We start from the raw sequence: 27874 nt of genomic DNA, 5'->3' as shown, positions 1-27874 counted from the left end.
CTTCTTGCACTGTCCTCCCATGTGGAGCTTACGTAACACCCACAATGTCCATCTGCCCCCTGGATATCACGACCAAACCACCAAATATGAGCCACCTCCATCATTTTACCAGTTCATGTGTGCTTCAAAGGTGTAGGGCAAGTTGCAGGATGCATATTAGTCTGTGCCAAACATGCTTGTGCGTGGCCAATTGTCCTCAATAAATGTGCACCCATATGCCCATATGAAACCTCTTAACATCATGCCCACATTCGTTTGTGACCCATGTTTTGATTTCAGAAAAAATTAACACAGAACACTTGGTCAAGAAAAAGTGCATAGCATGGCAGAGGCACAATCTATCTGTGTAAAAGTAAGACACAACAGACAAGACATTGCCACTATGTTATAGATTTAGCATCTCATAAAATTAGTGCCAAGGGTGACTGGCTTATGCACCATAGCTTGCAGGGCGCTCTTCACATTAGTACCAAGGGTGGTTGGCCTAAGCATAAAAGCTTGCATGTCGACTATGCCAAACATGTTTGTGTTGTGAATCATACTCAATAGATGTGTACGCAAATGCCCACATGGAATGTCAACGTTGTTCCCACCTTCCTTTCTGACCCAAGTTCTGATTTCAAGAATCCTCCTAACAGAAAACACTTAGTCAAGAAAGACAAGACATGCAACTATGTTACAAGTTCCTGAGTGTCTCATCAAGCTTTAACACAGGCTTCATGATAAATAAACACAAGAATCAATCACAATAATTTCCTTTCAAGGCCCAGAATTGTAATGATAGTGTGAATAACGTATCCAGTCAGCAAGCACTTGCGAGCGTGCCTTCTCTATCTGCAAATGCTCTTTCTCTAGTAAAAACTCCAGCTCCTCAAAATGGTCCACCTTATTTTGAAGCTTTCTTATCTGCAATCATGAGCACACGTACATTTTTGCACACACGTTTAGTGGGAAACCAAACTGCACCATAACTGTTTAGGAGGTCCTTTTTACCTGATTTTCAATTATGCTGGCCACGATGTGCTCAATTTCACGCTCCTCGTGGTCAGCTAACAACTTTGCATTCACTGCTACAGCACCAATAGCCGTGCCAATGCCAGCACGAATATGTGTGACTGAAGAGACTGGATCTGTTGAAGTTCCATTCTCAGTCTCAACATCCTTTGACACCTGGATATGTTCTGAAAGTGCAGATATTTGCATAGGGCCTTGTAAAGTCCGTGAATTTCTATAAGTCTAGAATCTCAAAACAATTTTCAAATTATAAACATAGGGGAAAAAACCTAGAACTTCAGACGAAACAATTTTCAAATTATAAACAAGGGGAAAAAACCTAGAACTTCAGACGATTCCTATTAGTCTGCACACCAAACTATCAACTCATCATGCATAACAAAAGACGGGGGCTATGCAACATCTCATCCACAGGAGGAAACTGCATGGCTTCTCTATCGGTGCCTAATTATCCTAGAAACTTCCTCAAGCCATACTGCTTCATCAAATCCTTTGGGCTAAAATCTTATCGAGTACCATCTGGCCTTCCTTGGCTAATCAATGCTTAAACCTACTGAAGAACCATCCCGTCAAAAATCAACACCTCTTCCACCTCACCTGGCTGATCCCCCTCCCTACTACCGTATGTAGAGGCCAAAGCTTCCAAAGAGAAGGTGCATGAAACCGATGATACAATGTCTATCCACATGGCAACTTTAACGCCCTATGCACCTCATTCATTACTACAGTGTTAGAATTCCTGAAAGACAATGCCGGGCACTTCTTCCCAACTTGTTTGAGCCATTGCTTAGTGAACCTAGTCACCCACCTTAAACTTTTGATCTTGTCTGCCTAGTGCTAATAACTGGCCTAGCATCACTAATCCTCTGTCAACTGAATCTGTTCACATGTGGTTGTTTCTTGATTGGCTGCATCCAAGGTGGCCAGGGAGAGACTCTGGCATTTAAGGATTTGGGAGAGCCAGCCCATCACACGCCTCCAGTAAGACCCGGGGGAGTGGACTCAGTGTGATCCTGCAGAAAGGGAGGAGACTCTGGGCACCCCGTTCTTTGCATACACTGCACGGCTAGGCCGTAGGATCCAGATGCCCGAGGTCAGGGGCACTCTGGCAGCAGCACGACGCTTTCAGTCTCAGACCTCTCACCTCGCTTTCTCTCATATTTCTGGAAGAGGCTCTAGGACAGTTTTTGACCTCGGAAGATCACCCTCTTTTTGTGGTTGCTGGCACATAGGAGTGTGGTGGTTGGGACGTGGTTGGCCATTGGCGGTAGACCAGCAACATGTCCGAGATGTGGCCACCCCCAAGAGTCTCAACGACATTGTCTTTGGGATTTCCCGAAAACTCAACAGGTTTGGCAGCAGATTCTCCACATCTTTACTATGGACAGGGCCTCTTCCCGTACTATTACATGGGGCATTATCGCTTGAGCCACTAAGACGGAGGTTGTCATGGCTTATGAGGAGGAAGGTGGGAGGCTAGCCCTTTAGATCTCTCACCTTCGCATCTCAACAGTGCCAGTCCCAGCTCCATCTGATGGTCATTGGACTCCTAGTTCGAGCCAAAGATGGAAGATTTGTAGCAGCATTGCCGCGTGGCACATCTGGAGAGCTCAATGCAGCAAAGCCATCGAAGGCACCCACACTCTGCCGGTGGAGTCCATCAGGAGCATCTGGCTTGACATCATTCATACCCTCCGCGGAGAATGGAGAAAGTTTCAGGGTGGGTCTAACCGTATGCGGAAGCGTCGGGAAGCCTTCCTGAGGCTCGGGCGACCTAGTCCTCTTCTCACAGATAGTGGTGGTGAGCCCACTTGGCACTACAAACCACCTCTGTGGTCCACCCCTTGTATGAGATAGCCTTCTCCTCAGTGTGGACAGCTGGAGGAGAAGTGCATCCTTCCCCCCCTTTTTTTGTTCTTTGATCCTTGCTCCGTACATGGAGGCGAGTTTGTATCTAGTCTTTTGAGGCTATTTTCCATTAACTAATAGAAGGATCTTGTTTCCGAGAAAAAAAAAGAACATCAAGATTACTCAGCAGCTGCATCAACCATAGTAGCTCATAGCAAGTGTCCAAATAAGCACGGTACTCAACCTCATTGGAAGAAAGATAAACTGCAGTCTACTTCTTGGATCTCCAAGAAATGAGGCCATGACCTAAAGTGAAGCAGTAACCAGAAGTGGAGCAATAACCAGAAGTGGAACGCCTGGTATCCTGATAACCTGCCCAATCAGCATCAGAGTACCCAACAAGCTCAGTGCCTCCTCTAAAAGAGAAACCCTAGTCCAAGGTACCGAAGGGACTTTGTCGACCCTTTTGTGTGGTCGCATTCTCAACCAGAGCCACCCACTCTTGAAAGCGAAGCGAAGCCTAAGATTTTCTGCCAGCAGATGCACCCAAACTTTACGTGAGAAATCATCAATAATAAGCATGAAGTACCTCGCACCACCCTAGATAGTAGTCCACATGGGACCGCACAAGTCCATATGGATAAGCTCTAGGATGTGAGAAGCCTGATGAGTAGCCTTGTGAGGGAAAGGCTCTCTTCGTTGCTTGCCATGCAAACAAGCCACACAAGTGGAGTGGGAGGGTTTCAACTGTGCAAGATCCTTGACCATCTCTTGAGAAGACAGCTGCTAAAGACAAGCACAGTTTAAGTGCCCGTAGACATGCCACAACGTTGTATCCTCCTGAGCTACCAAGGCATGATAGCTTTGAAGAAGTTGTAGCAAATGAGACTATGACTCATTCAAAGAGCCACCAAAGTCCTTCAACTTGTAAAGACCACCTTCATGTATACACTTGGCAACAATCTTCAAGGTGCCAGTGTCAATGATCTCAAGAATTGAACTATCAAAGTAGACACACCGTAGCCTTTCTCTGCAATCCGAAACATTGAAAGCACATTGCTAGAGACCTTGGCAACATAAAGCACATCCCGGATAGTAGAAGGCTGACCGAGAGAAGAGTTAAGTCGCGTGTTACCCACACAAGAGGCCTCAAGGTTGAAAGCATCACCCATGGACACCTTCAAAGAGCTAGGCCGAATATCATGTAGAATGGACCTGTCATGAGTCATGTGGGTAGTGCACCCAGTATCAACCACCCCATCCGTAAGACGTGAGGTGGCAGGAACAGGTGAGTCCGCGGGAAGCTCCTCAATGCCGATGAAGACAGTCTCCTTGGTGAAACTCTAGGATGGGTTGGTAGACGAAGAGGTTTGATTGGTCGGTTGCTTTGCAGAACCACCTTCTCTTCTTCTTGCGACAGTCAGACTAAATGTGACCTTTGTGGCCGCAATAATGGCAAGTAAGATCCTTATGAGCATGATTGTTAGCAGGTTTAGAGTCAACTTTATTGTTGTCGGGACCCTTGGACTACCATTTGCCTTTGCCCTTGACCTAAAGAAGAGTCTCGGAAGCACCCTAGCTTGTTTTCTTCCTCGTAATTTTATCATGAAGCATGCCAACAATAGTATGTAGATCAAGAGTAGAGGGAAGAAGTGAAATAGTATCACAATAAGATGAGAAAGTTTCGGGCAATTTGGCGAGGAGCTGATGAACAAAGTCTTCATCAGTAGCCTTGCTCCCCAAAGAGACCAACAGCTTCTAGATGGTAACAAACTCCGTGATGGAATCCATGGTGTTGGTAGTATCAGAGATCTTCAGGTTGGCAAGTTGATTCTCCAAGGCAATCTTCTGAGTAGAGTTCTCTCCATGATAACCTCCTTTGAATGGCACCCCACAATTCTTCTGCGGTCTCATCATCAATGTCATCAAATTAACGAGCAAAACAGATGGTTTAATGTTGGGGATGATGAATGCATGTGCCCGAGCATCCTTATCAAGCCAGGCATCAATCTCAGCTCGAGGAGAAGTTGCAGTTGGCTGGGCGTCGGCCCCAGTAACAATACCCCATGGCCGATGATACCGGAGTAGTCTTCATTTGCAAAGACCGATCAAGGTAGTTGGTGTCATGGCCCTGTGAAAATGGAGCAGTACAAGTGTGGGCATGGTGGTTGCAGAGTCAGAATATTTTATGATTCACATGGGGGGTGCCCGGACAGAGTTTAAGATGTGTGGACATCCCTAGGTGTGAAGGGGGGAACTAGAAACATTAAACTTTAATGTTTATTAAAGTTTGCCCCTAGGCCTTAGTGGCCCTAGGGAACTTATTAAAGTTTGGGGCCTTAGGGATTATTTTGGGGAAGAGGGCCACTTTTGGAGTGTTTCTCTCTCTTCTCTCTCTCTCTCTTCCCTTTTGGGAGTCGTGGAGCAAAAGGGACACTCTAGCGTGGAAAAGTTGAGGGAAGCTGCAGGCGGCTGCTGTACGTGTGTTTCTGCTGCTGCTTTTCTGTGAGCTGTGTGTTGAAGAAGGCTGTACAACAGCCGTACACCTCTGTACGACTGCTATACTGTTGCTGCAGGCGGCGTCGAACTGAGGAACAGAGGCTTGCCACAGTAGGCGACTGTCAACAGAGGACAGCAGGTTCAGGTACAGGCTGTACAGCCCTGTACGACAGCCGTACAGTGTACGGACAGGGCTGAAGCAAGCTTTTCTGAGTGGAGTTGCTGCAGGCGGCGCTTGTCAGGTTGCTGGACAGACCTGATTGCACTGATTCAGGTTGGTACAGGAGTGGACAGCAGGCTGCTTGTGCAAGTACGACTCCTGGCACGTATCCCGAGGTGGTACAGACGGGTACAGTGCTGCTTTTCAGATCTGTATTTTTAAGGACAGCATAAGAGTGATCATCAGGAGGAGGGTACAAGCAAGTACAAGCACATGTGTGAGGCAGGGTTGTGGATACAAGTGCCTGCAAGTACAGATTGGTGCTGTTGCTTCCTCCAGTGTTGTTTCACGAGCTGAACTTGGTAAGCTCTGTTTCTGTTCATCCATCTCTCTTTCTACTGCTTGATGTCTGTTGTTGCAGATATGTGTTATCTGGCCCCTTGTGAGAGGAGGGGTATGGCAGATTGACAAGGGTTGAGACAGAGTTTGGACAGCACATGTATGTTTGAGCTGAGATGATGAATCATGCACTTGAGTTATGCCAGATGTATGCCCATGGCTGGCCTGCTTAGTGATCTTGGCTGATCAGAGGGAGGCACAGTGTGTTATTTGGAGACACAGATCTCTGTGCATAGATCCTCTGTGCTAAGAAGGATTTGTGGGCCGTCAGATTGGATATACAGGTGTAAACTCTTGGCTGATCTTTGTGTTGTACTCAGCCATTCATTTTATTATAATTGAATAAAGAAATACCGCAAGGGGCGCCAAGCTTTGGGGTCAACAGGTGTCGCTGTGTTTTCAGATTTGGGCACTCTAGCTCCAATCTGCTTTGTTTTCACATCTAGACTACAAGTGGACGGGTGATTGCTAATCTACCGCACTCTGGTTTCTATCAGAGGCCGGTTTCAAGGTTCCGTTGCCGGGACCAATCATCAACTTTTTGAAGGGGGTGAGCTCGTGGTTGCTTTGAAGAAAGCCATCGCTAAAAATTCAGCAAACATGTCTGATACAGAGGATGAGTACTTCTATCATGAAGAAGAAGAGCAAGAGACTTCTCCTGAGAGAGATGTATCTGAGGATATTTTTGCAGGAGAACAGGCTGCAGATGTTGAGCCTTATGAGGATGTAACACAGCCAGAAGATGTGCATGGTAAAGAGGATGATGATGCTCGGTTCAAAGATCGCTTGGCTAGTGTTATGGATATTTTTATGCAGCTCACACAGAGCGGGAGATTTGCTGAATTTATGAGATCTCGCACAGAGCCCCGCACAGAGTCCCAGAAAAAGAAGAAGAAGGTTCGTTCGAAGAATCTTCCACAGGGTCATAGTGGTGCCATCCCATAGGAACCATCTTTTGGCCAGTTTCCGAATATGCAGCATGCTTATGGTGCAAACTCTCAAAGTTCCTTCTATGGACAGCCACCTATTCCTCAGCAGAATATGCATCCAGGTTATTTTGGTGGTGGTTCAGTGGGCCTTTTGGAGCCAATTTTCAGCCTGGCATGCAAGGGAATATGTATGGTGGTATGCAGTCCGGTATGCAAGGAAATGTGTTTGCAGGCATGCAACCTGGGATGCAAGGCAATATGTTTGGTGGCATGCAGCCAAGTATGCATAATGGAATGTATGGAAACATGGCTAGAATGTATGGTATGCCTGGCATGGGAATGGGAAATGTTGACCCAATGATGGGTATGAATGTTGGGGGCAGCAATCTTGCCAAACCACTTCCATATGATAATCTAACGCCTATGGGAAAGGCGAAGGATTACAAGGAAGGGGGAGCTGCAGTGAAGTTTGACACTTTCAGTGGGGCCAAGGATAAATTGAAAGCACTTACCTTTTTACAGCAGTTCGATGCTGCTTTTTCTGGTGGGAATTACACAGAGTCCTCTAAGGTGAGGAAAGCTGCCACTTTTCTCAAGGGCAATGCTTTGCAGTGGTGGTCTACTCTTCTTTTGCAGGGCATAGCACCCACCACATGGGTCCAATTCAAACAGGTTTTCTCTTCCGTATGGCTCACATCTACATTTGAGGTGGATGTTATGACCGCATGGCACAAGCTGGATGCTTTAAAGTGTGATAGTTTGGAGGATTATAACAAGAAGTTTTGGGAAGCTTTACTCCCAGTGACTTCTTATCGTGCCGTGCCATTATCTGAGCAGGTTGAGAAATATTGTTGTGGGCTGCCCAAGGAGGTACGAGATTATTGTATAAAGACAAGAGTAACGAACATGTCACAGATGATTGAAAATGCTATGACAGCTAATGCGTTACTCACAGGTGGTTCATCTGGGTTTAAAGGCAGTAAGAAATTGAGCAAGAAAGCTGAAAAATTTGGGCATGCTTCTCGAGATGCTAAAGGGTCTTCAGAGACAAAGTATAAGAAGTTGCCAATGCCCAAAAGGACTTCTGAGGAAAGACAGGCTTTGAGAGATGCTCAAAAGTGTTTTTACTGTACTGAAGAGGGACATATGTCATTCAATTGTCCCAAAAGAACGTCCAAAAAGGACCCTGACAATAAAGGAGAGCCCAAGCCAAAGAAACAAAAGCCTTCTGCAGGCTTAGTTCCTGATCTTGTGGGGGAGCAGCTAGGTGGTGAAGCTACAGAGTTGTGCAGGGCATGGGGCAAAGTATCAGAATGCCTTGATCTTCTTTGACACAGGTGCTAGAGCCAACTTCATTTCACCAGATTTGGCTGGCCGATTGGGGATTCGCACAGAGGAGATGGGGCCGTTACATGAGGCTAATATGGCTTGTCCAGGGTATGCAGAACCCGTTACTCCTATTATTGGGAAGCTTCGGCTTCATTTGCAGGGTTATGTGGACAGCGAGGAGTTCTTCATCATGCCTTTGGATGGCTGTGATGTTTTGTTGGGGATGCCATGGTGCCACAGGGTACATGCGGTGGTGGATACTTTCAATAGGAAAATTACTCTGACTCATAGAGGGAAAGAGCATGTATTGGATGTAAAACTCAAAGGGGAATCTGTTCCTATTGTATCCGCTTCGGCGATTTCATCAATAATGAAAAAGCATCTTTCCGCGTACTTGATTTATGTAAAGGATGCACAGGATGATGAGTCTAAGTCTAATTTGTCTATGTTAGATAAGGACAGGACTGATTTCTTAAGTGGGTTTCAAGATTGTTTTTCCGAGTCATTGCCAGGAGAATTACCTCCTGAGAGGCCAGAAGATCATGCCATAGATCTCATTCTTGGTAGTACTCCACCGAATAGACCGCCGTACCGTGTTAGTGCAGCCCAACAAGAAGAGATTATGAGTCAGGTGCAGGAGCTTTTGAATAAGGGGTTGATTCAGCCTAGCTCATCACCCTTTTGCTCACCTGTGCTCTTAGTGCAGAAGAAGGATGGTTCTTGGCGCATGTGTATTGATTACAGGGCGCTGAACAAGAATACCATCAAGAATCGATTCCCCATACCGAGGATCGATGACATCTTGGACCGCTTACAGGGCTCCACAGTTTTCAGTCGTATTGACTTGAAAAGCGGGTATCATCAGATACGCATTAGACCCGAGGATGTGCATAAGACAGCATTCCGAACCACGTTTGGGTTGTATGAGTTCTTGGTTATGCCCTTTGGTTTGACAAATGCGCCTGCCACATTTAATAGAATGATGGACAGGATTTTCAGGCCTCATAGAGAGTTTGTGGGCACATTCTTTGATGATATGATTGTGCATTCACAAACTGAGGAAGAGCATAGAAGGCATTTGGCCATTGTGTTTGCAGAACTCAGAAACCATAGATTGGTGGTTAATGGCAAGAAGAGTGAGTTTTCTTGCAGGAGATACATTTCTTGGGGCATATCGTGTCTGGTCATGGAGTCCGTATGGATCCAGCAAAGGTGGAAGCAATACTTAATTGGCCAGCTTTGAGGACAGTGCATGATGTACGCAGCTTTCTAGGATTGTGTTCCTATTACAGGCGGTACATACGGCACTTTGCTGAAATTGCTTCGCCTCTTCATGCTTTGACGAAGAAAGCAACTCCGTTTCGATGGGCTGATCGGGAAATTACAGCATTCAAAAAGCTCAAAGAAAAGCTTACTTCGGACCCAGTATTGGTATTACCGGACCTCCGAAAGGCTTTTGTTGTCCAGTGTGATGCATGTGGAAGTAGCATTGGTGCAGTTCTCATGCAAGAGGGACATGTGATAGCCTATGAGAGTAGAGTTTTGCAAGATGCCGAGAAGCATTTACAGGTGTATGAGAAAGAGATGTTGGCTGTAATTCACGCTCTTTCTACATGGAAACACTACTTGCTTGGGGCTGATTTCACTGTGCAGACAGATCATCAGACCTTGCGTTATTTCCTCACGCAAACTAAGCTTTCAGAGAAGCATATGCGTTGGGCAAACTTTTTGTCAATGTTTCACTTCCAGATTGTGCATGTGGAAGGCAAAAAGAATGTAGTGGCAGATGCTTTGTCACGCAAGCCACAGGTCTCTGCAGTTTCACTTGCTTATCATCATAAGCTTGATGAAATGAAAGAGCAGTATGCCCATGATGAGGATTTTGAAAGGTTGTATGATCAGATGTCTGAGGGTCAGCGGCATGAGCACTATACTCTCAGAGATGGGTTTTTATTGATGCATGGCAGACTGTGTGTTACCAGGCCATTGCGACTCAAGGTTATGATTGAAAGTCATGCTCCACCGTATGCAGGTCATAGAGGTATTGACGCCACGGTCAAAGCAGTGGAGACTTTCTTTTATTGGCCAACCTTGAGAAGAGATGTTGATGCCTTTGTGAGGCAATGCATCGTATGTCAGAAGGTAAAGTTTGACCGTCAGAAGACACCAGGGTTATTACAGCCTTTACCTATTCCGGATAGACCTTGGGAGAGCATTGCCATGGATTTTGTATTTGATCTTCCACGGACACAAACGGGAAATGATGGCATCTGGACTATCATATGCAGGTTCAGTAAGCAGGCACATTTCATTCCCGTGCGGAAGACAATTAAAGTGGATCATATGGTGAAGTTGTTCATGGCGAACATCTTCAAGTATCATGGCTTGCCTACGTCTATCATTAGTGACCGTGATCCACGGATGACGAGTTTGTTTTGGAGAGGGTTGTTTGACAACATGGGTACAACTCTCAAGTTTTCATCGTCATTTCATCCACAGACAGATGCTCAGTCAGAAGAGGCTAACTCTACAGTGTTGGATCTTCTCAAGTGTTATGTGTCAGAGCACAAGCAACAATGGGAAAAATATCTTCCTTTGGTGGAGTTTGCTTATAACAACACTGTACATACCTCGACAGGCAAGGCGCCTTTTGAGATTGTGGAAGGAGGGAAGAAGGTACCACCCATTTTGCATACAAAGGATAAGATCTTTGAGGCTGATCAGTATGTGGAGAACTTGGATGAAGCTTATCGGAGAGTTAAGTTGGCCCTCCAGAAAACTCAGCAGAAGCAAAAGAAAGCCGCAGACCGTCACAGACGTGATTTACAGTTTGCATTGGGTGATTGGGTTCTTTTGCGTTTTGAAAAGGCTAGACTCAAGAAGATGAAGGGTAAAGAGCGCTTATTCCCTAAGTTGAGCATGCGATATTATGGGCCTTTTCAGGTTTTGGAAAAGATTGGTGAGGTAACCTATCGTTTGAAGTTACCAGATCACTGGAGGATTCACAATGCTTTTCACGTGAGTCTTCTTAGACCTTTCCGTGGGGATGTGCCTGAGGATGTATCAGATGAGGCTCAGCCGGAAGTTGAGGAACTTGATGAGGTTCTGATTCCAGAGCAGATACTGGCACATAAAGAAAGGAAGGTACGAGGTAAAGTTTCCCGTCGCTATCTTGTGAAGTTCAAGAACTATTCACCGATGGATGCGAAGTGGATGGAGGAAGGTGACTTAACAGATTCACCTCAGGTTTTGCAGCTTTATCTCGATGCCTTTGAGTTAGAGCCGACTCTTATTGTGGCTCATTCAGGTTCAGCAGAGCATGGGTCTGGAGCATTACCTGATGCTCAAGAGGGGGGTAGCACCTCCACTCCCTTGATACAGACAGGCTCAGATGACATCTAGAGGTCGCTTGGTGCAGTTTTTATCTCACCCGAAGGTACTGAGGCTGACAGTACATCTGTTTATGGGACTTCTATGATATATGTGTACTAGTCACATGAGATTTTTGTGGATATGTATGGTTCACAGTGGTATACAACTTGGACTATTACTATGGACTATTACTATGCCATTGGTTTGCCGTGAATATTGATACATGTGCATGGCTTAGAGAGATTGGGACGCTGATCTTGCCATCTTGTATATTTCACTTTGGATATTTTGATGCATCACCAGAATGCAATCGAGGACGCTTGCCATTTTTCAAGAGGGGGGTATGTCATGGCCCTGTGAAAATGGAGCTGTACAAGTGTGGGCATGGTGGTTGCAGAGTCAGAATATTTTATGATTCACATGGGGGGTGCCCGGACAGAGTTTAAGATGTGTGGACATCCCTAGGTGTGAAGGGGGGAACTAGAAACATTAAACTTTAATGTTTATTAAAGTTTGCCCCTAGGCCTTAGTGGCCCTAGGGAACTTATTAAAGTTTCGGGCCTTAGGGATTATTTTGGGGAAGAGGGCCACTTTTGGAGTGTTTCTCTCTCTTCTCTCTCTCTCTCTTCCCTTTTGGGAGTCGTGGAGCAAAAGGGACACTCTAGCGTGGAAAAGCTGAGGGAAGCTACAGGCGGCTGCTGTACGTGTGTTTCTGCTGCTGCTTTTCTGTGAGCTGTGTGTTGAAGAAGGCTGTACAACAGCCGTACATCTCTGTACGACTGCTGTACTGTTGCTCTGCAGGCGGCGTCGAACTGAGGAACAAAGGCTGCCACAGTAGGCGACTGTCAACAGAGGACAGCAGGTTCAGGTACAGGCTGTACAGCCCTGTACGACAGCCGTACAGTGTACGGACAGGGCTGACGCAAGCTTTTCTGAGTGGAGTTGCTGCAGGCGGCGCTTGTCAGGTTGCTGGACAGACCTGATTGCACTGATTCAGGTTGGTACAGGAGTGGACAGCAGGCTGCTTGTGCAAGTACGACTCCTGGCACGTATCCCGAGGTGGTACAGACGGGTACAGTGCTGCTTTTCAGATCTGTATTTTCAAGGACAGCATAAGAGTGATCATCAGGAGGAGGGTACAGGCAAGTACAAGCACATGTGTGAGGCAGGGTTGTGGATACAAGTGCCTGCAAGTACAGATTGGTGCTGTTGCTTCCTCCAGTGTTGTTTCACGAGCTGAACTTGGTAAGCTCTGTTTCTGTTCATCCATCTCTCTTTCTATTGCTTGATGTCTGTTGCAGATGTGTGTTATCTGGCCCCTTGTGAGAGGAGGGGTATGGCAGATTGACAAGGGTTGAGACAGAGTTTGGACAGCACATGTATGTTTGAGCTGAGATGATGAATCATGCACTTGAGTTATGCCAGATGTATGCCCATGGCTGGCCTGCTTAGTGATCTTGGCTGATCAGAGGGAGGCACAGTGTGTTATTTGGAGACACAGATCTCTGTGCATAGATCCTCTGTGCTAAGAAGGATTTGTGGGCCGTCACATTGGATATACAGGTGTAAACTCTTGGCTGATCTTTGTGTTGTACTCAGCCATTCATTTTATTATAATTGAATAACGAAATACCGCAAGGGGCGCCAAGCTTTGGGGCCAACAGGTGTTGCTGTGTTTTCAGATTTGGGCACTCTAGCTCCAATCTGCTTTGTTTTCACATCTAGACTACAAGTGGACGGGTGATTGCTAATCTACCGCACTCTGGTTTCTATCATGGTCCCATCTAGGATGGATTCCTTGGGAAGTTGGGGAATAGATGAAGAGATGAAAGCACTCAGTGTAGAAGCCATGGAATCCTCCTCTTGAATTAGACACTAGGTGAGCTGAAAGAAAGATGTAGAACTGTACTCCTTCTAGAGATCAAGGCACACGGATGAAGACGACCCGATGCGCAATGAAGTAACCACTAGTCCGGGGTAGGGACAGAATACAAAAAATAGGGATGTTGCAAAAAAAATAAGAATACAAAAAATAGGGATGCTAATAAAAAATTAGGAATACAAAAAATAGGGATGCTACAAAAAAAATTGTGTTAAACTGCAAGGAGGAAGGGAGGGCTAGAAAAAAAATAAAACGCTCGTTGGAAGTCTTCTTGTAGAGTGTAGAAGCAAGAGCTTGAGAACCTCAACACTCTAATACCATGCGAGAATAGTTGAAGACAGCAAGCAGAAGCAGAGGAGAGACTTGGAGCAGCCAGCAACGATCCAACACGTCAGCAAAACGATGAATGAATTAAATGGCAAAAAGCATGTTCTTATATACATCATGAAGGGACAGCCAGCGTAAATACCCATGATTGAGGACAAATTCCTCGATTAGAAAAAACGCCTAATAAAAGATGGAAAAAATACCCAAAAATATCAAATATATATGCTGAATAAAAGGGGGCATAAAAGGGATCAAATGAGACTGGAGATGATCAACAGCCAATTCTCCATTCAGCATTCCCACGTTGTGATAGGGCAAACCAACCGCTAGTACAGGCACACTAGTGTCGTGTGTGGACTCGGAACACCAGGGGCGCCTTTACTTCTCTCTAGTGAGTGATGGTGAATTGTTGAAAACCTTCTTCAACGGAGTTCTTGTATTCATTTCTTTGTTTACGACAAATCTAGCTTTTTTTAGCTTGCGGACATTATACAAATAAAACACTCCAATAATATACTTGGTATTGAGGGGGGGAGGGGGATCGACCCGGGTTCCGGCCCCAATGTGGTGTACACGTGCAATTTTCAGTTTTCAACTTTGTTAAGTTTTGTGCTATGTCCATTTCATTCATTAAGTGCTTTAAGTGATTTTTGTTTACGAGATGGTGCCACACCCAGCGGGGTGAATTACATTGGTATCAAAGCATGGTTATTTCCCTCTCCTCACTGGGGAAACGATCTTGTGGGCTTGGACACTGCGCAACTAGCACACTTGACACTATGGACAGCCAAACAAGGCGTGAAGAAGTGCCCAACGCTAGAGCGCACTCCAGTGCTACTCATGCTTCGAATGCATCTCATGGCAGGTATGTTGCAGACGCTCATGAACCTCATATGGTGTTTGTGGGACAGCCATCCCGTGGCAAAGAGAAGGTACAAGATGAGGAGCCCAATGCATTGAGGCCTCAACTTGATCGTGTGAAGAGGCAATTGTTGGAGGGGCCATCTCCACTATTATGGGTGGTTTCCCGCTGATCCTGCACCTCCAGAGGACCTCCCCTAGCCTAGGAAATTTTTCCATATTTTTCTGGCTTTTTTTCACATTTTTGGCACCTTTTTCTAGCATGTTCCATTTTATGCTCCAGTCGACCTCCTTTATGCTGGCCGACTAGGCTCTCTAGGTGCTATATAAGCATGGCCTTTGCCCCCAGTTGTATCATCTCATTTTTCGCATATTCTAGAATATTGGCTACACCTATGGTGTGCCTCGTGCTGCCTACTCCAGCTTTGTAACCACCTTTTGGTGTATATGATCTTCCTTCAGTTCCTGTGCATCCTGTATTTGTGAACTTCAGTTCTCTTTCATTGTTTGGCACTTTGTCATGGTATCAGAGCGGGTTCAAAACTGAGGATTTTCTGGACAGCACCTATACTATTTTACTTCTCAGAGGAGGTGGGCTGTGGACTCATCTACAGGCTGCGTTTTTCTGCTGATTGCTGCGTTTTCTGCGTGGTCAGCCTACAAGCTGCGTTTTTTCTCCAGAGAGCTGCAGATTGCTGCGTTTTCAGCCCGAGCAACCTACAAACGGCTGCGTTTTCTTCTGGAGAGCTTCCTCTAGTTGATACCTACAGAAAGTCCCTTCTGGAGAGATGCCTCTAGTTGATACCCCCTCTAGGTGCAAAAAGTCTCTACCTCGGACTAACTAGAACGTCACGTTCTAGTTGCCACAACCACCCATACTTCAACGCGCATCACTCCCGTCCTCACCCCTCTACTTTCACCTCAGCTTATTGTTGGCTAGTAGTGGTTGGTTTTTTGGCTGTGTTCTCATCTACTTGCATACTTTTGCTGAATTAACAGCCTCTTCTACCTTTGTCCCACCCATTCCCTCCTCCCTCTTGCTTTTGAACCCTCTCTCTCTTTCATGCCTGGTCAGATCTATAGGCTGCGTTTTCTTACACTTTAGAGGAGTTTTCACACAGAGGATGGCTTCAAATACTTTCACCATTCCCCAGTTGGAGAAAGACTCCAAATTTAATGGCTCCAATTATCCCCAGTGGAAGGATGCCATCTTTAACCCATAGTTGTCACGGTATGAGAATATGATACCGTACGGTACGATATCGTACGGGAATTTGGTACAATATGAGATTTTGGGATACCATATGATTAAATACGGTTTCTTTTTTAAACTTACAAACTATGGAGCTTCAAGCTTGAATATGAGGGAAAGTTGGGGGGGGGGGGGGGGGGGGGGGGGGGGGGGGGCTGGGGGGGGGGGGGGGGTGTCCACAGTGCTTGTAGAACTAGAACATGGAGATGTGTCTCTCCCAGTTGGATCTCCCAATTGTCTCCAAAAAAAAGCCTACATGGGTAATGCAATGCCATAGGTCTCCCAGTATAGTGTTTATGACTAAGGGACCGTCCTTGCCCAGATACGGGTAGTGCATCTAAGGTGATAGGTTTAGCGACTCCTCTACAGATCAAAATGGCCTTGTTCAAATCGTCTCCCTCATACATAACTTAAGGATTTAACTGTGTAGCCTACCTAAACCAAGGATCTCCAAGTGATGTAGCAAGATTCTCTCCTCATCCTACCATCAAGTGTACACTAGCTTGCCATATTTTTTGGGTCTCTCAGCAACCCCATATCGAATGCTGAGTGGACACAAAAGTTGCGACATATTGCGGGCATTTGGGATCTTCCGTCTGTTGAGCAGGATTTCTATTTTTGTTGAGCATTTGGGATCTATTTCACGCTGGGGAGGGGGGGGGGGGAGGGGGCATATCGTACAGTACGATATCATACGATACGTACTATATGAACCGTGCAGTACAAATTGGTTCGTACCAGTACGAGAGATAGCCATGCTTTAACCTTCTGGTGGGTCTTGATCTTTGGTGGTTTGTCGATGACAACTAACTCACCACAGACTGTGAATTCCTGGGCCAACATGGATCTTTGAGAACGCACAGTCATCTCCTACAACTTGAACCAGCCATATCTCTCGGAATTTTCCGGTATGGATAAAGCTGCCCACACATCTAAGGAATTATGGGATGCACTTGCAGCCCGTTTTTAGAGGAACACTTATAGCCAAAAGATTCATTTAAAAGCCCAACTCAATGAGTTGAAGATTACCGAGACGGATGATGTCATGACCAAAGTGCAAGAACTCAAGAAGATCTGTCAACAACAAGCCATCTTGGGTGTCCAAATCCCCAATGATGACTTTGTCATTGAGTTACTAGGCAAACTTCCTCCATTTTATCAATCCTTTAAGGATACCATCACCTTTCGCCCTGTTCTACCCCCAATGGATGCAGTGATTGGCATGCTTCAGGACAAGCTAGATCTCATGAAGATCTCCGACTCTTCTCCTACTGAGTCGGCTTTTTCATCCAAAGGGAAGCCCAAGTGGCAACCGAAAGGAGGTAATACAAACGGTGGCAAATATAAGGAGTCCTCTACTACAGGCTCCAAGGATAAAGACAAAGGCAAAGAAAAGGGCAAATCTACGGAGAGGAAATGCCACTACTGTGGCAAGGCTGGTCATCTTCGGCCCGATTGCTTCAAGAATAAGAGAAACGAGGAGAAAAAGTCAAAACAAGACTCTAACAACAAAGAATCCAAACCCAAAGACAAAGATGTGGCCTTTGTTCTAGTCGAAGAGTGCACCTCATGCACTACGGAGTAGACTACTACCTCTCTTGAGGACTGGATTATGGATTCCAGGGCTGCTTCTCACATGACTCACAACAAGGATATCTTGGAGGACTCTCACTCTGTCTCTATGTAGGTCCAACTTGCTAAGAATCAACTGTTGATACACCAATTATGGGTAATATTCCTCTTGTTACTCCCTCAGGGAGGCCCCAGTCGCTGGAGAATATCATGTATGTTCCAAAGTTATCCAAAAACTTACTTTCTGTCTCCAAGATAGCCCACGGCTTATACTTCGATGATCAGGGTTTGGAGATCATTCACAGAGATTCTCATAGGATTATCACTCGAGGCATACAAGAGGGTGGTCTTTACAAGATCAGCAGTTTTCGGGAGGAACCCAATCTTGATCACTCTCATCTGTTCCAACTTCTAGCCTCTCATCAGGCTCTTCTCACAGAGGAGGATACTACTCTTTGGCATGCGCGTTATGGGCATCTTCCCTTCTCTTCACTAGAGCTTCTTGTCTCCCGCCAAATGGTGGAAGGCTTGCCTCGACTACCTCGGATGTCTGGTATCTGCTCAGCTTGTCTTCAAGGCAAGTAACATCGGGATTCATTTCCACAGGAGGCCTTTTGCAGGGCTTCCACCGCTCTTCAGCTTGTCCATATGGATTTGAGTAGACCTATGACTACGGTCACACCTACAGGAGCCACATATTTTTTCTTATTGGTGGATGATTTTCCAAGGTCTAGCTAGGTCTAATCCAAGCACCTAGGACACAGCCACCTAGGGAAGGTCGAGCACAAAGAAGGCAAGGACAAGAATATATTTGTTAATTGCAATGGTGTAAGATCCCTGTTTCCACCGAGCAACAGATTCGGGATACTAGCAGCGGAAGTAGCACTTCTCGCGCGGGACAGGGGTCCCACATTCGGGGCCTCACCCACGGATATCCGGATAAGAGACTAATCCGTCGATTGTTCCAAAATCGAACCCGGAAAACTTCCTTTACCGGAAAGCACGGGTGATTCCACCAGGATAACTTTTTACTCTAACGTAGTCAAGATCATTTGTGATCAAGCTGATCCAATTGCATCTATAAGATACATGGTCAGATTAAGGAAGAAACTTGCACTTGGATCATAGGGATCAACGCTTTTTTCCCCATTCAAGAGGCACAGCCGTTGATTCCTATCCATAGAACAGTTACTGTCCGGGATTTATTTTATCTATCGTAAAAACAAAAGTTTGAGTCTCGATTTACGGATCCATCAGTCCAGCCTAACCCCATCCGATCCCATGGGTTAGCCAACCGCCCAACCACTGTAGTGATGGGATCCAATTAAGAATTTGGTTAGGTTTTGTCCCGGGTACCAAGGAAAAGAGTTCCAAGGCCCCCTAGCCGGATATTCATGCAAAATAAAACTAGTCATACCACTCACACACCCAATATGAAATTGCCTTTTTCACAGATTCAACCAGTTTAAAACAATCCTTTAATAAAACCATAGTATCACTGATCACAATCTTCCAATTTATCCAATTGATTCTTAATTTCCCATCATTCCTTCATCAGAGTATCTATGGTATCATTGGCAACTAGAACGCTCAGGGGCCGTTTCGATAGTTCCTAGCCCTTAATACTCGGCAATATAATCACTTATCAAGATGGACTCTCATTGAAGATCAGCAAGATCAACCAACAGATCCATATAAAGAGCCATGGACTCATCCATTGAAGACCAGCAAGGTCAATCAACCAGATCCATGCTCGATTTCAGAAAACAACTCCTACTCTTGTTCCAATATCTTCCTCGACGCACGCGTGGGTATCCTAGGCGACCCAGAGCCCGAGCACCGTATGATCAGCACCCTCTAGGATCCTTCGCAGGTGACCTAGCGCTTCACTCATAGGCCGCTTCCTTGGCCCCTCATCCACCGTACCGGAAGCTCACCATTTTAATCGCACCGAGGCTGGTCAAGACCTCGGCCGACCTTGCTACGCGAGACGTCTTCATTGACTCTCCGTCAGCAGTTGCAACTTTATCATCACGACCTTAATCACAAGACGGTCAAAATGCTCCCCCCAGCATTCTTGACATAAAACAATCATTTACAAACAGCATTTACAAACAGTTTACAAATACAATTTCTATATTAACTCTCATTTTTCCACATTATCCCTCATCAACCCACCTTACTTATTCCACATTCCATATCCACATTCACATCCATACATCCCCATCTACATGCATACATTCATATCTACACGCATACATCCACAACTCCATGCATACATCCACATCCACATTCACATTCACATCCATACATTTATATCTACATGCATACATCCACCTCCACATTCACATCCACATCTATACATCTACATCTATACATCTATACATCTACATCTACATGCATACATCCAACTCCACATCTACATGCATACATCCACCTCCACATCTACATCCACATCTACATCTACATGCATACATCCACCTCCACATCCACATCTACTTCTATACATCTACATCTACATGCATACATCCACATCTCCATTCACATCTACATCTATACATCTACATCTACATTCACCTCCACATCTACATCTATACATCTACATCCACATGCATACATCCACATCTCCATTCACATCTACATCTATACATCTACATCTACATGCATCCATCCACCTCCACATCCACATTTACACCACATGCATACATCCACATCTACATCTACATGCATCCCTCCACATCTCCATTTACATCCTCATCTATACATCTACTTCTACATGCATACATCCACATCTCCATGCATACATCTACCTCCACATTCACACTCACATCCATACATCTACATCTACATGCAAACATCCACATCTCCATGCATAATAAAATTCTTTTAATTAATCTAGGATGATAGTTCCTAGAATATGATAGGAAGTCCTCTTTTTATGCTTTGAATGAAATTATTTTATGCGTAATTTCTATAAAAATTTTGCCATAGCTCCGCTACTATGACTGATAAATCTCAATTTTTTCTAAGGGATAAGGCTTATCATTAAGGAAATAATTAGAATGGTCTCTAATTGGATCATCAATCCATAATGGATTGAATCATCGATATATATAAACTAGAGCATAGAAAAAAGCCATTAATTTGGCCTCAAGCATAGCTTAATCTTGGATTAAGGAGAAGCCTTATGAAAAGCTTCATTTGGATTGAAAAGGGTCATGATGAGTATGACCATTTCTTAAGTGAGAGAGAGAAAGACCATTAGAATTAAATATAAATAGAATTTTATGTAATTCTTTACTATCATTAATTAATTAACTTCAATAGCATTTCAAAAACCATATCAATTAAGCTTCTCAAGCTTGAGAGGGGTTGAGAAGAGAGAATCATTGAGAAATTATAGAAAAGATCAAAATTCACTATACTTATCTTATAATTTGCTTGATTCTTTGATCACGGTAGAGGCCCCCAACCAATCAATTGGTTTAGTATGTTGATGGAGCCACCAATGGGGATTGAAGAAAGAGAGAAGTATCAAAAACTAGTGAATTATTAAGAATTCACAGTTCTTGGCTTAGGTAGAGTAGAGTAACAATGCATAAGACATTATATCTTTTTCAACAAGGAAAGGCTTCTATTTATAGGAAAAATTGAGCTCCCAACCAAACAAACTGATTCTAGAATCTTCCAAGTCAGTTTGGTTGAATTTGGACTAGATTTAGACCTAGTTTGGTTACTTTTTGATTCGATTTGGTTCCATTTTGATTTGGTTTGGTTCAAGAGATATGAGAGATAAAAATATCACATTATTTTTGAGTTTAAAACTCATTCAAGCATGTGAAATATGCACCTCCTTTAAAAAACTCCCCTTCCTTACATATGTGTCAAAATTCTATTGCTCATAGTTTTTTACTAATAAACCTTGTACATTTTCAACTCTTCATCTTATGTGAAATATGCACCTTCTTTAAAGAACTCCCCTTCCTTACATATGTGTCAAAATTTTATTGCTCATAGTTTTTTACTAATAAACCTTGTACATTTTCAACTCTTCATCTTATGTGAAATATGCACCTTCTTTTAAGAACTCCCCTTCCTTACATATGTGTCAAAATTTTATTGCTCATAGTTTTTTTACTAATAAACCTTGTACATTTTCAACTCTTCATCTTATGTGAAATATGCACCTTCTTTTAAGAACTCCCCTTCCTTACATATGTGTCAAAATTTTATTGCTCATAGTTTTTTACTAATAAACCTTGTACATTTTCAACTCTCCATCTTATGTGAGCATTTACTCATTTTTGGGTATCTTCTTTTACAATTTGGATTTATCTCCTCCCTACACATGGATTGATGCTATTGGCCCATAAGAACCTTAATTGGACCATAATCCAAAAATTTCTGAAAATCTAGACCCTTAGACTAAGGTTCTTTATACTTATTTCCAATTAATTCCAATTGCACATTGGAAAATTCTTTTTGAATTTCTGTTTCAGGGGAACTTATTTTAATAAGATGAGTTATTTTTCTATCCAAAAATATTCATAATCTGAATATTCTCTCTCTAGAATAATTTTCTCTCTCTAGGCTAAAACAGTTAGAAACAAGGTCTTTATATTTCTGAAGAGGGATTGATTACAGGAGAAGATACTAGACATCAAAAAGGAGTTGGGGGAGGAATCTTACATTCTACCCCACTTAAAAAATGTGAGATGTCCTCATCTCGCAAACTGGGATAATTTCGCAAGATGCACGAATATGAGACTTAGAGAAAAATTTTAATCAAGATTAACCACCAAGAAAAGTCTTAAAGAAAGCAAGATAAGAACAAGATTTAAACTTTATTCAATCTCGAAACTTATACAGTGAAGATAGAAGAACTCTTTACACTTCCATAAGCCCGTCCATCATATGGTCACAAAAGCAGCACTCACAAGCTGCACAAGTATAGGGTAACTCATCTATGGGAATGATTTTGCTGGTTATTGCCGCACCTATCTCAGTGGTATGAGGTGATCTAACAAAAGGACCTCTGAGAGGCAAGCCAAAAACGGGATAAAGGCATATCTTCTCATGAGGAAGAAAACGCGCCAGTAAGAAGACCCGCTCAGAAAACCCAAGATGTCTTGATCTCATGACGCAGTAGTATCGGGGACCCAAACCCAAAGCTTCAATAACCATGGCCAAGCGGACATTGTTACGAAAGTGCTGCTGACCCCAGGGTGTTACCCTAGTTATGTTGTGATAGGTCCGCCATTTGGTCTGCGCTACAGAAGTTCCTAGGTGAGGAAAAAGTGAGCGCTCATACTGTTCTATAAAGTCTTTCTTCACAGACTCTCTTGCGTCTTGAAGGTGAGAAATCATCAGGGATAAAACTAATTCCTGTTGCCAAGCCATGAAGGAGATTAAGAAAGAAAGGAGATTGATGGGAGTACGATTACTGTGAGCGACAAGTAAAAGTTACGACTTATATAAAGGAAGGAGCTAGCGTAACCTAGAAGTCAACGGTAACTTGCCACTGAAGTTTTACCGTCTTTCCATGATTTGGATTTGGCACATATTTCTATGAAATACATTAAGAACTTTGAGATAAGGGAATAAAAGAAGCTTGTAGGCTAAGTCACCTACTTTCATTGAATTCAGATATAAGGCCCACAATATCTGGGAGATAACTTCTTATACTCCCCAAGAGATAAAGAACTTCTTTTGGGCCGTACTCGAATGAAAACCAAAACCTTGGTATCCAAAACACCGATTCTCACTTCTGAACTCATTGTTCTAAATCTTTAAAACAGGTGGGACTCCTGAGAAGTATTCTAGGGAAAGGGTCTTCCTTTTTTAAACAGAAACTTTCTTTTATTTTAGAGAGGGAATAATTATAAGATCAGAAAGGAAGATTCTTACTCCAGTATACCTCGAAGGTTGGGGAGGAATCTTACATTCTACCCCACTTAAAAAGTGCGAGATGTCCTCATCTCGCAAGGTAGAGGACATCTCTTTTTCTTAAGATCCAATTTTATTCTGGGGTTCCTTATATTCTGGTCAACCCAACAGAACATTGGGATAAATATTCCTTATATAGAACTCATCATTAAATAACAATTCATTCAGATCATATCATTCATATCTTTAACATGATGACGGTCCATTAGACCGAAAAGTTTCCTTCGGAACCTTCCTCCACGGAAATTTCAGTCAAGCAAGTTCTCAATTTGACATCCCTTAACTTGATCTACCGGTCAAGTATTAACAGTAGCAATCTAACAGCACAACCCACTAACCTCATAGTGATTTGCTGAATTCATTATCATCATTCTAGTTATGAATATCATCACAGGGACTCGTCCCATTCCCCCTCATTGTGGTTTCATTATATTTCAACTAATTTTTAAAAATCAACATTTTTCAATCAACATTTTCAATCGGAATCCAAATCAATTCATCAATTCTCAAACAGAATTAAAAATCATATCAATCACATTCGAAATCATCATCTAGATAGCATTAACGCTTATAATTTCAAGTCTTAGATTTACTCGTATATACTGTCAGTAAAGAGCTGCAGTATACTCTCGGTATATACGGGTAGTCACGGCCCTTGAATTATAAGGTAAATACTATCATGTCTAGGCCTCAAGCAAGTCAGGGATTCTATATAATTGCGGTACTTCCATCTGAAGAACCAATTACCAAATTATGAATTTCAGTTTGAATATCAAATTGTATGAATTATATCACACAATTATAACTTTTTTGTGTTTCTTGATAAATTTTTGACATATTTGTCTTCTCAGTTGATCTTTATTAACCAAATGCTCTGATACCAACTGTAAGATCCCTGTTCCCACCGAGCAACAGATTCGGGATACTAGCAGCGGAAGTAGCACTTCTCGCGCGGGACAGGGGTCCCACATTCGGGGCCTCACCCACGGATATCCGGATAAGAGACTAATCCGTCGATTGTTCCAAAACCGAACCCGAAAAACTTCCTTTACCAGAAAGCACGGGTGATTCCACCAGGATAACTTTTTACTCTAACATAGTCAAGATCATTTCTGATCAAGCTGATCCAATTGCATCTATAAGATACATGGTCAGATTAAGGAAGAAACTTGCACTTGGATCATTGGGATCAACGCTTTTTTCCCCATTCAAGAGGCACAGCCGTTGATTCCTATCCATAGAACAGTTACTGTCCGGGATTTATTTTATCTATCGTAAAAACAAAAGTTTGAGTCTCGATTTACGGATCCATCAGTCCAGCCTAACCCCATCCGATCCCATGGGTTAGCCAACCGCCCAACCATTGTAGTGATGGGATCCAATTAAGAATTTGGTTAGGTTTTGTCCCGGGTACCAAGGAAAAGAGTTCCAAGGTCCCCTAGCCGGATATTCATGCAAAATAAAATTAGTCACACCACTCACACACCCAATATGAAATTGCCTTTTTCACAGATTCAACCAGTTTAAAACAATCCTTTAATAAAACCATAGTATCACTGATCACAATCTTCCAATTTATCCAATTGATTCTTAATTTCCCATCATTCCTTCATCAGAGTATCTATGGCATCATTGGCAACTAGAACGCTCAGGGGCCGTTTCGATAGTTCCTAGCCCTTAATACTCGGCAATATAATCACTTATCAAGATGGACTCTCGTTGAAGATCAGCAAGATCAACCAACAGATCCATATAAAGAGCCATGGACTCATCCATTGAAGACCAGCAAGGTCAATCAACCAGATCCATGCCCGATTTCAGAAAACAACTCCTACTCTTGTTCCAATATCTTCCTCGACGCACGCGTGGGTATCCTAGGCGACCCAGAGCCCGAGCACCGTATGGTCAGCACCCTCTAGGATCCTTCGCAGGTGACCTAGCGCTTCACTCATAGGCCGCTTCCTTGGCCCCTCATCCACCATACCGGAAGCTCACCATTTTAATCGCACCGAGGTTGGTCAAGACCTCGGCCGACCTTGTTACGCGAGACGTCTTTATTGACTCTCCGTCAGCAGTTGCAACTTTATCATCACGACCTTAATCACAAGACGGTCAAAATGCTCCCCCCAGCATTCTTGACATAAAACAATCATTTACAAACAGCATTTACAAACAGTTTACAAATACAATTTCTATATTAACTCTCATTTTTCCACATTATCCCTCATCAACCCACCTTACTTATTCCACATTCCATATCCACATTCACATCCATACATCCCCATCTACATGCATACATTCATATCTACACGCATACATCCACAACTCCATGCATACATCCACATCCACATTCACATTCACATCCATACATTTATATCTACATGCATACATCCACCTCCACATTCACATCCACATCTATACATCTACATCTATACATCTATACATCTACATCTACATGCATACATCCAACTCCACATCTACATGCATACATCCACCTCCACATCTACATCCACATCTACATCTACATGCATACATCCACCTCCACATCCACATCTACTTCTATACATCTACATCTACATGCATACATCTACATCTCCATTCACATCTACATCTATACATCTACATCTACATGCATCCATCCACCTCCACATCTACATCTATACATGTACATCTATACATCTACATCCACATGCATACATCCACATCTCCATTCACATCTACATCTATACATCTACATCTACATGCATCCCTCCACATCTCCATTTACATCCTCATCTATACATCTACTTCTACATGCATACATCCACATCTCCATGCATACATCGAGCTCCACATTCACACTCACATCCATACATCTACATCTACATGCAAACATCCACATCTCCATGCATAATAAAATTCTTTTAATTAATCTAGAATGATAGTTCCTAGAATGTGATAGGAAGTTCTCTTTTTATGCTTTGAATGAAATTATTTTATGCGTAATTTCTATAAAAATTTTGCAATAGCTCCGCTACTATGACTGATAAATCTCAATTTTTTCTAAGGAATAAGGCTTATCATTAAGGAAATAATTAGAATGGTTTCTAATTGGATCATCAATCCATAATGGATTGAATCATCGATATATATAAACTAGAGCATAGAAAAAAGCCATTAATTTGACCTCAAGCATAGCTTAATCTTGGATTAAGGAGAAGCCTTATGAAAAGCTTCATTTGGATTGAAAAGGGTCATGATGAGTATGACCATTTCTTAAGTGAGAGAGAGAAAGACCATTAGAATTAAATATAAATAGAATTTTATGTAATTCTTTACTATCATTAATTAATTAACTTCAATAGCATTTCAAAAACCATATCAATTAAGCTTCTTAAGCTTGAGAGAGGTTGAGAAGAGAGAATCATTGAGAAATTATAGAAAAGATCAAAATTCACTATACTTATCTTATAATTTGCTTGATTCTTTGATCACGGTAGAGGCCCCCAACCAATCAATTGGTTTAGTATGTTGATAGAGCCACCAATGGGGATTGAAGAAAGAGAGAAGTATCAAAAACTAGTGAATTATTAAGAATTCACAGTTCTTGGCTTAGGTAGAGTAGAGTAACAATGCATAAGACATTATATCTTTTTCAACAAGGGAAGGCTTCTATTTATAGGAAAAATTGAGCTCCTAACCAAACAAACTGATTCTAGAATCTTTCAAGTCAGTTTGGTTGAATTTGGACTAGATTTGAACCTAGTTTGGTTACTTTTTGATTCGATTTGGTTCCATTTTGATTTGGTTTGGTTCAAGAGATATAAGAGATAAAAATATCACATTATTTTTTAGTTTAAAACTCATTCAAGTATGTGAAATATGCACCTCCTTTAAAGAACTCCCCTTCCTTACATATGTGTCAAAATTCTATTGATCATAGTTTTTTTACTAATAAACCTTGTACATTTTCAACTCTTCATCTTATGTGAAATATGCACCTTCTTTAAAGAACTCCCCTTCCTTACATATGTGTCAAAATTTTATTGCTCATAGTTTTTTACTAATAAACCTTGTACATTTTCAACTCTTCATCTTATGTGAGATATGCACCTTCTTTAAAGAACTCCCCTTCCTTACATATGTGTCAAAATTTTATTGCTCATAGTTTTTTACTAATAAACCTTGTACATTTTCAACTCTTCATCTTATGTGAAATATGCACCTTCTTTTAAGAACTCCCCTTCCTTACATATGTGTCAAAATTTTATTGCTCATAGTTTTTTTACTAATAAACCTTGTACATTTTCAACTCTTCATCTTATGTGAAATATGCACCTTCTTTTAAGAACTCCCCTTCCTTACATATGTGTCAAAATTTTATTGCTCATAGTTTTTTACTAATAAACCTTGTACATTTTCAACTCTCCATCTTATGTGAGCATTTACTCATTTTTGGGTATCTTCTTTTACAATTTGGATTTATCTCCTCCCTACACATGGAT

General features: G+C 42.9%; 1 protein-coding gene across 3 annotated transcripts in view; it reads right to left on the bottom strand.

Moving 5' to 3' along the window:
- Positions 1-366: 366 nt before the first annotated feature.
- The window catches only part of LOC147636355 (SWI/SNF complex subunit SWI3A-like), a 51970-nt gene continuing 24462 nt past the window's right edge, over positions 367-27874 (bottom strand). For 2 of the 3 annotated variants that reach the window (XM_086801796.1, XM_086801794.1), the window contains 2 exons: positions 994-1208; positions 367-906 (listed from right to left, as the gene is read on the bottom strand). In XM_086801796.1, coding sequence (XP_086657922.1) covers positions 760-906; positions 994-1208 — 362 coding nt within the window. In that variant the 3' untranslated portion in view covers positions 367-759. The remainder of the gene's footprint in view (positions 907-993; positions 1209-27874) is intronic. The other variant, XM_086801795.1, reaches the window with a different exon arrangement.

The sequence above is a fragment of the Cibotium barometz genome, chromosome 8 (assembly GCF_041138505.1).
Source record: "Cibotium barometz isolate CiBa-2024 chromosome 8, ASM4113850v1, whole genome shotgun sequence".
NCBI lineage: Eukaryota > Viridiplantae > Streptophyta > Polypodiopsida > Cyatheales > Cibotiaceae > Cibotium > Cibotium barometz.
The sequence above is the reverse complement of the archived record's forward strand: the minus strand, read 5'-3'. Positions and strand labels throughout refer to the sequence as shown.